The sequence below is a fragment of the Vipera ursinii genome, assembly GCF_947247035.1.
Source record: "Vipera ursinii genome assembly, chromosome: 5".
Classification (NCBI taxonomy): domain Eukaryota; kingdom Metazoa; phylum Chordata; class Lepidosauria; order Squamata; family Viperidae; genus Vipera; species Vipera ursinii.
This window is the reverse complement of record NC_139518.1, coordinates 49,185,961-49,199,107: the sequence shown is the minus strand read 5'-3', so window position 1 is coordinate 49,199,107 and position 13,147 is coordinate 49,185,961. Positions and strand designations below refer to the sequence as shown.

At 36.0% G+C, this 13,147-nt stretch overlaps 1 protein-coding gene across 1 annotated transcript in view; it reads right to left on the bottom strand.

The window, feature by feature from the left end:
* LOC310640779 (VPS10 domain-containing receptor SorCS3-like) overlaps positions 1-13,147 on the bottom strand; it is a gene marked incomplete at its 3' end in the record, with an annotated part of 510,250 nt that overhangs the window by 316,826 nt on the left and 180,277 nt on the right. Inside the window, exon 2 of the mRNA XM_083363297.1 lies at positions 10,444-10,511. Within this exon, the coding sequence (XP_083219423.1) occupies positions 10,444-10,511 (68 nt within the window). The remainder of the gene's footprint in view (positions 1-10,443; positions 10,512-13,147) is intronic.

Here is a 13,147-nt window from a genome sequence, read left to right as displayed (position 1 = left end):
TTGAAGTTCTTTTGAAGAGTTTCATCTGTCAGAACCATGACAGATGACTATATTCAAGAGAAGTATTCTGTACACTAAGTATATAAAGTTGATGTGTTCACAATTTGGGTGCTTGACAGCCAGCTCTCAATTACATTGCAGAGTCTCGCAGATGCATAATGGCCATTTGCAACATTCACTGCTGGCTTCAAAAAGCAAAGTCAATGGGAAAGAAGGCATGAGGTTGCAAATGGCAATCATGTGTCTGCAGGATGCTACAACTGTATGGGATTCAACCGATGATAGCAACTGGACCTGTTGGAACTGCTGTCATAAGTTAGCCCAGTCATGTGACATCACACCTTATCATGTTGGTTATAGATGGAGTTCCCAGTACTAATTACTATTAAGGAAAGACCACTGGTACTGTTTCCTGATGAGATCAAAATAATATCTGAGTTGCCCTTAAAAAGTTGATTATCTTGATTTCACATAATGCAATGATATTATTGCACCATGGTGGATTCTAAATTCTATTTGTGTGATAAATTTATATCAGTTTATCAAATTAACCCAACCAGAACAGTATGTGTAGAGTCAGAATTAGTCTCTATTCCTCAAAAATAGCTTTCATTTTTAGTATTCTTTATATTTACTTTCCAAGTAAATTATTATTGTCTTTGACTAAAAGATCAAAAAGAAAATTCCATATATTTTTCTTATCATGCTTGAAATATTAATCTTTCAAATCAAATTATTTTACAGGTGGTATTATATACAAACAGGTATATATATAAGGTAAGGAATTTGATACATATTCGTTTTATAGTTGAGTGTGTTGTTCTGTGTGTTGTTCTGTATTTTATCCCTTCTTCTAGTGTTTCCTGAGCAGTATTTTGTTCTTCATGGGTTTAGTTTCTTGTTATTTCACTTTCCTTCTGTTTTACCATGTATGGTTGTTTGTTGAATCCTGTGCATATGTTTTAGGTCATCCATATATAACAGGTCAATATCTGAATTGGCATACCTAGCCTTTAGAAACCACACAATGAAGCTACCACTCAGCTCACACAATGGAACCTCTGTTCAAAGTTCCCATCTGTTTCCAATTTCTACACTTTTTGCCCTCCTTATGAGAACATTAAAATGAAATGTCCATATCCTGTTTTAGAGTATGCCACTGGAAATTATCTCCATCCTCTTACATTAATTTTAAATCAGTTTTGTTATTATATACCTCAACTAACTTCCATAAGCTAGTACCAGATTTTAACATCTAGTCAAAAGCTTATAGTTAAATGAATTAGTTATCCATCTGAGAGAAGTTACTTATTTCAAAAGTGCATGTAGCTAAAGAATTTTAACAACTGTATCTCATTTCTATCCATTTGTTATCACAAGTTCTTCAAAATACATACATCTTGATTGACCAGCTAATTAGAAATAGTCAAATGTATCTTTGCAAAGGTCCCTTGTAAATTGCTGGAGAGAAAGCACTTTGTATGATCAATAATTGACTGATTAAGTATGCCTAACACTGTTAGAATGTGAACTGATTGTGTAATGGTGCTAATTAATAACTGCCAAAACATATTCCAGTTATTCACCTTTATGAAAGTCATATGTAATAACAATCCTTATCATATTCTACTGTCGCATTTATAATGGATTCTGATTGGTTGGCCTGAAGATAAAAAAAAATGCTTCTCCAGAAAAAAGAAACCTGCAGAGCAACAGAAATATACGTCTAAGTCTATGAAAATGTGGCTTTACTACAGGCATTGATGCCTATGAGAAAAGTTATATCAGTTAACTCTGAAGAAAAATCCACTATACATACATAGGTTTTGCATTTTGATATACAGCAGTAGCTGCAACTCTTTTGCAGTACCTTCTTTAGCTTTCCCACACTAAATCTATTTATCAAAAGTTCTGATATACCTGAGTGCCTGCTTATCTGTTTCCAGTCTAGTTTGCTAGGAGAAGTGACAGTGATAATCTCAGGTAATTGAGGTATATAGAATATGCAATGTGATAATATATAGTATGATATTGTTTGTGATGGTGTAGCAGTGAATATTTTGTTGTATTCTGGGGTTTTTTTTATCCTCACAGATTTAGACACTAACCTAAGAAATGCACATATATCTCACTTTCATGAATGCCTTAACTGAACAGCAAGACCATACTAACCACATATTAATTATTGGGGATGTAAAATACATAGAAGCATCATCTCCAGATGATTACATCATTTTTCAGATGGTAGGGCTGGTTTCTGAATAGCAATGAAGTATTGAGAAACATGGTACTTAATACAATAGAACAACCTTCTCCAATCTTTTCCCCTCCCAGACCTCTGACTATAGATTTTACCATTGTTAGTAGGTATGGCCACTGGTCATATTAGCTGCAAATGATACAATTGGAGGATCCAAAAACGTTGCTCACCCAGCAAGAAAAAAATACACATTTATGTTGGAATCTGGGAACTACCAGCCAAAATTAAAGCCAAGTCAGTAATACCACAAGCTGCAACTGGTTTTTTTTCTTCAATCTAGAGAGATGGAGAAAATGCTGTTTGAAACATTTCAGAACTGCCAAAATAAATCTTTATTTTCAGATGCCAATTGTAACAATTTTCTGGCATTTTAAAATAGGCCCTGATTTTTTTTTACTAAAAGTAAGCTTCAAAACTAAAAGTGTATTGATGCTGAGATTTATTTCAAGACCACCGATCCTACTGCAACAATTCATTGGAAAATGCATGGCCTGTCATCCTGTCCCAGTTTGCAATCATCCTTTTCTGAACAATGTGTCATGGAGAGATGATGAGGTTTGAAAAGAAGGAAAGGGCATAGAAGCACCATAAACAACTATCCAAAGGCTACTATCTACCTTCACTATTTGTAATGTTTCTCCTATTTCTTATATATGTCAAACCTGTCCCCATTTACAAACTCCATTACCTTCTTTTGGGATACTTGCTCTTTCTAAAACAATTGCTAGTGTGCCTGATTGCCTTCTAGAAGGTATTTTTTTCTGAATATGAGATGAATGGCAGTGCTTAGATAACAAGTTAGATAGCAGTTTTTCAGTTAGATAGCAGTATTCCAGTATTTATTTATTTATTTTTATTTATTTATTTTAATTCCATTTATATCCCGCCCTTCTCCGAAGACTCAGGGCGGCTTACAAGCTTAGCAGTAGCCTTCATTCTATGTATATGCCTGCTTATTAGGGCTTTCACACACACCCCAAGCGGCATTATTACAAAGTCAGCTTAATTGCCCCCAACAATCTGGGTCCTCATTTTACCTACCTCGGAAGGATGGAAGGCTGAGTCAACCTTGAGCCTGGTGGGACTCGAACCTGCGCTAATTGCAGGCAGCTGGTGTTACTTAAGGAGGCATTAGCCCACTGCTCCACCAAGGCTATTTGAGAGGCTGCCACAAAGAGGAGGGGATCAACTTATTTGCCAAAGCACCAGAGAGCAGGATAAAAAACAATGGATGGAAACTAATAAAGTAGAGAAGCAACCTGGAATTAAGGAGAAACTTCCTAACAGTGAGGACAATTAACCAGTGGAACAGCTTGCCTTCAAATGTTGTGGATGCTTCATCACTGGACGTTTTTAAGAAGAGACTGGACAATCACTTGTCTAAAATAGTATAGGGTCTCCTTCTTGAGCAGGGGGTTGGACTAGAAGACTTCCAAGGTCCCTTCCAGCTCTATTCTGATTGACTGAAGTTCTAAAAATGTATTTGTGTGCATTTATTTATTTATTTATTTATTTATTTATTTATTTATTTATTTATTTTCTATACCTCAGGGCAGTGTACAGGGCAATAAAATGCAATAAAAATACAATATACAAAAGTTAAAATGAGAATTAAATAGAATAGCCCAATTGCAGTAAAAAGTTAATTAAAATTACAATTAAAATACCCCAAACCCATCAGACCAGGCTGGCTTGTTCAAATAGGTGAGTTTTCAGGTCACGGCGGAAAGAGTGAAGGTCGGGAGCCATCCAGAGCTCAACCGGTAAATGATTCCAAAGGTCTGGCGTGCCCACAAAGAACGCCCTCCCCCTGGGGGCCGCCAGCCGACACTCTCTGACCGACGGCACCCTGAGGAGGTCCTCTCTGTGGGAGCGCACTGGACGAAGGGAAGTTGACGCCGGCAGCAGGTGCTCCCATAAGTAATCCGGACCCATGCCATTTAAACTATACTATTACAGTCTTTACAACTTTTATTATATTGCTAGTGATTGGCTGGTTCAAAGTAACACAAGCAGTATGGAAGACCTTTCACAAATGAGTATGGTATGTCAAAATAATTATCTTTGCTTGAAAAAGCAAGTAGCATGTATGCACAAGAATATCTTATCTGTGAAAAATGAAATGAATAGTTCTGGAAACCTGCCAGACAACTTCTTACATGCAACAATAAATTAAAGAAAAGGGAAAAGCAATTGGAAAATTACTTTTAATTGTATAAAATTTGTCTATATATAAAATCAGATGTTAGAGGTTATGATATTACTGTCAGAATATATGTGGCTATATTGTAATTATGTACATTTCTAACACAACTAAGCCTGTTTGAAGCTCCAAGTTATATATCCAAGATTCAACAGAGTGAGTGGGGCAAATTCTGATCCCCAAATGCAGCAGCAAATACAGTATCTATCCCCAAAATGTTTCTTTCACAAATGTTTTACAGCCTCATTGCTTTGTTCAAAATACTATGTTCATGAAATCACCAGCACACACACAAAAATTTTTTTCACTACAAATGCTATTTAGAAGATCAGTCAATTTTAAAACACATATTAGAGCAGAACATTCTCAGCCTTCAACTTTGATCCTATTAGCCTTTTTCGCAGACATAATAATGATATTCTAAAGTGATCTATTTTCCATCTTCCTAATCACAAATCCTTGAATATGGTAGATGCACAAGTAAATGAGCAAATTTTTGTAGAAGGTACGCATGAATGGGTTGTCAGGGATATGTCTGCAACATATAACAATAACTCAACAAACACACTCATTGGAAAAGAGCATATTTTGACAAACTGTAAAGTAATTATTCTAAGTCAAAAACTACAGTTTTACATCATACATTTATCAAGGACTCCAAAGGGTAATTAGTTTTGTTTAGCTACAAACTACAATTTGAAAATGCCAAATCTCATCATTAGTTTTATTGCATAAGCCATAATGTTGGGTATCAAGACTGTTTATATGAATATTAAATGTTTATATTATACACACTTATATATACATACATACATATACGTACAAGAAATTTAACATTTCAAGAGTTTATACTTTTGATTCTTAACTCATCAAGCTGTTACATCTATCTCTTAAACAACAGGAACTAATTTCTGGGAAAGAAAAAAAAAGTTTTATTAATGTTGTTTAGAAAGCCTATCATTTGGTAGGATGTCCAACTGTTTTAACCAATAATTAGTGTATATAACCAAGCATTACCTACCATCCTACAAAGAATATTAAACAGTTTTCTGAGTGAATTGTGTTTCTGAAGAATAACTATAGAGTTTCTTGAATTATTTTAATTACTTAATTAGCATTCAATACAACTTACTGCCTGTTGTGTCCTGCCTATCCACACTATGCAAAATATTCTTCATTTGTTTAGTGCCCTCAAACTGGAGTAAGATTGCGAACTAGTGACGGCATCTGAGAAGCCAGCTCCAGACTTGATGAGGCTTTTTATGTCTACTATTAAGCAGCTACATATTGGACAGAAACTATGGATCCTATGAAGATATATGTTGGAGTAGTATTAGAAGTTGCTCTTATAAATTCCAGATACGATTTTCCATACTATTGTCATGTCCTCTCAGTCATCTAGTACTTATCAGAGTAAGTAAAGAACAATAGTATCAGTAGGCAGCTACTGTAGCTATGCTGTAGTAGCTATGTAAAGATGCTGTCTGCTAATAATAACCCAATTATTTGCTGACCTGTTTCTTTGCTACTATTATATTGGTAATAGAAATCACATACCTAATGTTCTGCAGTTGCTGTCCTAAACATTATGAATCATTTGTCTGAGATTCTCTTCTAGAGCTTTAAGATGAGCACATGAGTATGTGCTCTCTGGGCTGCAAATTAGATTCAGCAACATTGAAAATTAGATTTTTCAACATGTAAAAAATGATAACCATTTCCATAATGGTCTCACTGTTCTGGATCTCATTTTCCCAGTGAATTATATGTGGCTCTACTGAACTTATTTATAACTTTAAATACATTTTATTTGATGTTCGATTAATAACCTATACTTGCTGATTAAGCACGAGAAAAGAATTCTTTGGCAGACTTTCAATAACTCATAACAAAATTTGGTTCCAAGTGTTTGCAACTCCAAGTCCAATTTTCTTGAACTATATTAGATGGGTTCCTTGAAAGGAGCATTCAGAGAACTTGTAGCAGTACAAGAAAAAGATTATTCATGATTTGGATAACCTACACCCCAAATGGATATAGAAAAGGAAAAGTTCACGTAAGGTCTAGAGGTAACCTGAAGGAAACTACAATGTGCATTCTGTGTAGACATGGGCATACTTAAAAAGTGATTTCCTGTTACCTGACAGTCTGCTTCAACAGAAAAGATCAGTGGAAGACAAATAGTATTCATTTCATTTGAATAATGCAATGATATCTCTTTTACTCAATCTGCAGGACTTTCTGGTGAGATCCTGATAAAAGAATTGAAAGACCTCCCAAACTAAAAGCTGTTTTTGTGGGGATATAATTTGTATTCAGGGCAAGCTCCCATCTGATAGATTGGTGAAGGTGAAACAGAGCAAATACTGATTTTTTTACTATATTTAATTGGCCTTGCTATAGATCTTGTTGTAGAAAGAAATGTAATAAAACTGCTAATTATGTCACTCAGTACCCATGTATCACCTCTTTCTTCCACATTGGAAATCCAATGACAGATTCAATGTATTACTGGAACACTATCAAGAGTCATATATATTAGGTGCCCTCGTGAAACTATGTTACATAGCATTAGAACATTTCTGTCTCTGATGGTCCCAAGGTTTGAACAAAACATGCATAATATGGATGGTACTAATTTGACATCCCAAAGAGATTCAATATGAAAAAACAAAATATATAAGTGCTAGAAATGTCTCCTGTAGAAGCAGCTATTTGAAGAACAATATACGTCAAATCAAGAGAACTTGGCAATGCCATATTTCATCTATATTGTTCAAAAAATAGGTAATAAGGACAAAAAGCTCGTTTGTCCAGACTTTCCCAAATGGTTCCTAATTATACAAAAGTCACTCACATACACATACACACAGAGAGACACAAAAGGAAAGAACAGTCAAATTCCAGCTAAAGTAACAAGGCAAACAACCCAAGGCTAAAATATTTTAGTACTTTTGAAAAATAATAATCTAAATAGATTCCCAGTTCAAAATTTACATTACTGAATGGAATAGGACATTAGCTTCACCTAGAGTAAGAAAAAAATGTTCCATTTTCTATTATGAAGTCAATAGAAAGGAAATTGTCCATTATTTCTACTCCTAGTCTTTCAAAACCTGCCTACAGCCACGTATAACTGCATAAGCAGATGCAACATTACGAACCCAATGACAGTAACAATTCATGCAAATTGGTCATGTACAAATAAAGCTACACGCTCAGTGCTATGTTTAGGCAGGGAGGTGGGCAGGAAGATTTACAAAACACAATAATCAGTTTGAGTTCCCAAAAAAGAACCTGTTCTGGCAATTTAGGCTTGCCTAGACTTTAAAGACTCCCATAGTGAAATCAGTGAGAGAGAAAGAAAAAGAAAAAAGAGGGAAATGAAAACAACTGAATAGTGTCAAGGAGCTTTTAATTAACAGCCAAGCTAAAACACTATTATAATATGCAGGGTTTTTTTATTAATTCACTCAGATTCAGCAGGAATTCCACCAAGGAATAAAGAGGAGCAGATGCAAGAGGAGTACATTAATAAATCACGAGTGTCATTAAAATTTGTAAACTAATATTTTCCGGAAAATCTCAACAATTAGTCTTACGAGGTTTCTCGGCTAAAAAAAAATCTGAAAAGATCAGTATCTCAGAAATTTGCTGGCCCATGGAAAGGTCATTGATACATCAATTAGAGGACAAAACAAATGGATCAACTGGGAGTATGATTTGTGAACCCATAAAGACTTTCCTGGGATTCTGCAGGCATTTTAATAAAGGCCAGGGATCCATAGTGAAGTTCAACTCCATAAACCTTCATAAAATGGAAACAGAATTCTTTTTTAATTGCCATGTTTCTAACAACTTGAATGCAGCCCAAAGGCTGATTAACCTGCCTTAATTTGATATGTTTTAGAGAACTGAATCTGCGTTACCGCTGTGGTTTGCTATAAATATTGACTCCTTGAAAACAAAACTTTAGTCACCTTTCCTAAAGCATTGCTCCTGACAATCTGGTTTTGGGATCTCTGTTTTTATCATATTTAAAGTTTCCTAAAGTAAGCATGCCCTTTGTTGCTGGTCACACTCAGTTTATAATGAAACTGAATTATTTATCACAGCCTTCCTTCAGGGAGACCAGTGTATCAAAACTTGAAGAATCCAAACTATTGGGAGGGTACTAGATTGATGAAGACTGGAATATATTTACAAAGGGAATATATTTGTAAATAATTCATTAAACCACAGCTAAAAGAAAGCATAGCTGACACTGATTAATAGAAATTAAGGAGCAATATACTGCCATTGCACTTAATTAGCAAAAGGTTTTATTTAAAGATCCTCTTAAATTTGATTTCCTTTTGACTTGAAACAATTATGATAGCTCTAACCAGTCCTTTACCATTCATAACTTTCTTTATACTTTGGATTGGCAAATAGCCATAATACTCATAATCACTGAAATAGCTACAGTCAACCTATTTCCAAAAATAGAGGGTAGCTCAGATACTGCTAGCTGATGTCTGCCTTTACATCTGAATGGGTATTGCGAAAATCAGATTTCATTTCTTTCATTTCCATTTTGTTTAAATTAAATATAATTAAAGTGACTTCTCACCAATAGCAATGCAATCTTAGACTTATATTGTGCCCATAGTACTTTACAGCACTTTCTGGGTGGCTTACAATGTCAGCATATTGTCCCCAACTATCTGGATCCTCATTTTATTGACCTTGGAAGGATGGAAGGCTGAGTCAACCTTGAGCCCTTCAGGATCAAACTCCAGGCTATGGGCAGAGTTAGCCTGCAATACTAATGCGAATCCTATTTTTTTAAAAAAATTCAGATGAGGGGGAAAGGCTAGAGGACAAAAAGTCAATAGACAGAATCTAGATCACATATTGGCTTATCATGTAAGCAAACCTACTCTGGAAGACTAGTACTGTCACCTGACATGTGCTGACCTGTAAAAACTAAAGGCGTGGTTTACACATTTGTTTATTTATACTGAACTACTTTGTAGCTTAAACCTTTGTCTGACAAATCCTAAATTTCAGAATCCAATCCATGCTGCTTCTTTTATTTTGAGAGATTTTGGGCACATTATAAAAACTGTGGAGTCCTTGGTACTATCTGAGCTTAGTTGTTTGCTTGCAGACATTTCATTACCCAACTAGGTAACATCAGTGCAAGTGAGCAGGAAGCTTGCTCCCTATTTATATATAGTAGCTTGACTGCTGCTTTTGGTGGCAATGGGGTTTTCTCTTTGACAGAGTCTTACCGGTAATTAGGATATAGTTTTCTACTTGATCACTTGCCTGTTGTTAATCCCTGCTTATCTGAATGTTGGCTGCTTGGGAGTTCCAAGGTAAATAGATGTTACCATGACAGCAAAATACTGAATGAAATCAATCTTAGGTGTAATACAACAGAATCCTGCTGCTCTTAACTTCTTATGCTTTCACGAGAAAATACCTATCTTCATGGCTAATTAGCATTTCTAATCCTGTGACATCCACTTTCAGGTTTTATAAAGGAACTCACATATACACAATAATATCAGCGGGGAACTTAATTTAGAGGAGGGATAGGGATGTTATAGTACAATATTTGCTATACAGCTTTCATAGTCATGTCTGGTCTGCAGAAGCTTTTTGGACACATCTAATTAATTCTTCAAGATAATATTAACATTCTTTGAGCATTTAATATCAGATCATTTTCATACTTTAGTATTATCCTCTTATGATGATTTAGATTCTAGTTACAGAAAAAAATGTACACATCTTGTTCCAAAAATGTGCTTGGCTATAAGTTCAAAATACCGGTATATTATTGGTAACTGTCACAACAGGGTTTTTAAACAACAAAAACTCTCCTGCTCAGAAGGGCAAAGAAGTAATATGTGTTCAGTTCCTCACAACATTTCCTTTGTCTTCTTTCATTGTCTATTACTCATAAAAAGATACCATGTAATCTGCTTACCTCCAAAGTGAGCTTTCAGTAACGCTTCCCAAATTGAAGTCATGCAGCTTTGTAAGAATGAGAATCACCTAAGAGAAGAAGAGAAATAGAAAGGAAACAGATGAAAAGCATCTTCCATTAACTTTCTGAAACAACTCATTTGAAATCACCCAAAGGAGAGCTTAATATTTATCCATACAATTTGGGGTATTATAGGATCAAGAAATGAATACGGAGAAAGCTAAGATTCTCAATATTGTAACTTAATGAATCTTCATAGGTAGTAATACTTTATTATATTGGAGATACAAAATGTAGTTAAAGATACTGCTGGAAACATGCCACCTTTTATATAAATACATCTGGATATATTTCATTAACAATGCAAGCCTTTGCACCTTTGTTTAATTGATAGGAAGCACTAAAGGTAAAGGTAAAGGTTCCCCCGCACATGTGTGCTAGTCGTTTCCGACTCTAGGGGCCGGTGCTCATCTCCGTTTCAAAGCCGAAGAGCCAGCGCTTGTCCGAGGACATCTCCGTGGTCATGTGGCCGGCATGACTAGACGCCAAAGGCGCACGGAACGCTGTTACCTTCCCACCTGAGTGGTCCCTATTTTTCTACTTGCATTTTTACGTGCTTTCGAACTGCTAGGTTGGCAGAAGCTGGGACGAGTAACAGGCGCTCACTCTGTTACGCGGCACTCGGGATTTGACCCGCCAAACTGCCGACCTTCCGATCGACAAGCTCAGCGTCCTAACCCACTGAGCCACCGCGTCCCTACTAGGAAGCACTACATTGTTCAATTGAGTTCTTCTCAAGGAATTACACACTAACTTGCAGTCATCTTGCAGAAGAAACAATGAAAATTCTTCTGGAACTCCACTGCATGTTCCTCTTCTTTGAAAATCTAAATCAGAAAGTCTAAATCTGAATGAGGGCCATTCAGAACCGAGCCACACAAGTGGTGAGTGCGCGTGCATGCAGCTCCACTTGTGTGAGTGGCAGACACTCATGTGCAAAGCTCATTTGTGTGTTATGCAAAGGGAGCTGCATGCATATGTTCATCCACCAATCCTGGGGAACCTTCTCCTCTCTCCCCCCCCCCACTGCTGCCAGTTCGCAGTCAGAAAGGTTGGGGGCCTGTGGTCTAAACTATCCTGCCATTTTCTCTCATTTGGGGTATAAATATTAATGTATTTGTTACCACGATGCATTTGTTACCAGCCCACACTGATATCAAAATGACCAAACATTCATCATAGTTTTGCAATGCAACTTCCACCCTGTCACAGCAACTTCACCCAGGAGGATGCAAGCATTGAATATCCATTAAGATATCATTATAAATGTTTTATCTTTTGCTTCCATTGCTCCCTCTTCAAGATATCTATGTTTGCTACATTTTTTTCCTAAAAAAAATCTGCTCACAAAAGTCAGCCTTGCAATCATTGCTTTTAAGTGGATAGCCAATGGAGCACTCTTTTTTTCCAACTTAATGAGCCCTTTCATGTATACTTGGAGCACTCAGATTTGGTATAATAGCCTACCAAATCTGCCTTGCAATTTCTCAGATTCCTTCCCTCTAAGGAAGGCTTCTGCCTCTCTTTGCTTTATTTTCAAAGTGTCAAAGAATGTATCCTAAATTTCTCTTTTTTCTGTTACTGCTACTGTTACTCATTTTTCCAGCATTCTGAAACTTTCCAGATTGTTAATGCTTCCCAGTGATATGTAATATCTTCCCTTGGGATTTTCCTGATATATAAGGGGGGGGAAATGGAGACTACGGGCTGCTGGATATGAAAAATCAGATATTTGTTTTCTTAACCATCTTGAGTTAAATACAATATTAAATTAATATTTTCATTAAAAATCCATTTTCCTTCAAAAGAACTATAAAACAACTTTTCTTTTACCAAACTGAAACAGTACAGGAGAATTTTACTGTATGGCATTCATTCAGAGCCTGATCAGTTTGTGAGACTAATAGACTAATAGACTCTTGCCAGGGAGAATAGAGACAGAGATTCATTGGGAACTTCCTCTATATTTTACAAATTAAATTTGCCTAATTTATAATCTCTGTTTTCGGGCGACTTCTTCCTGAAACTATGAGAAGTATTCTGCATATGTGTGTGTTTAAAGATATATCTCAAGCAAAATTCCTAACAGATTTAATGCACCAATGCTCTATTTTGTCTTAAGTATGGCAGCTGTTGAAAAAATCAGCAGAGAATAAGTCACAGCCATGTCATATAATAAATAGGTCAGGGGTAGGCGACCTCGACTCTTTTATGACTCATGGACTTCAACTCCCAGAATTCCTGAATCAGCTATGCTGACTCAGGAATTCTGGGAGTTGAAGTCCATGAGTCATAAAAGAGCCGAGGTTGCCTACCCTTGATATAGGTGAATGAATGGCTTTGTAATTGACAATCACAGATTCTTACAAAAACTATCAAGCTAGTAGATGACTCACTCAGCTATCTGAAACCTACTACACCTGTTTTTGCTGATTAGCACTTCACCATTCATCAATAGATGTTATTACAATCCAATTAATAGCGCTGTATCATTGGTCATTTAACAGACACAAATTACTTAATTTAAGAATCCTGAAGCTAAACTGGATGTGAGATGGATGAATGAATGAATTCTCATGTTATTGAATAATACATGAAAGTCACCCTCGGGTTAAGAACAAGTTCTGTTCCCTAACTCTGTCTT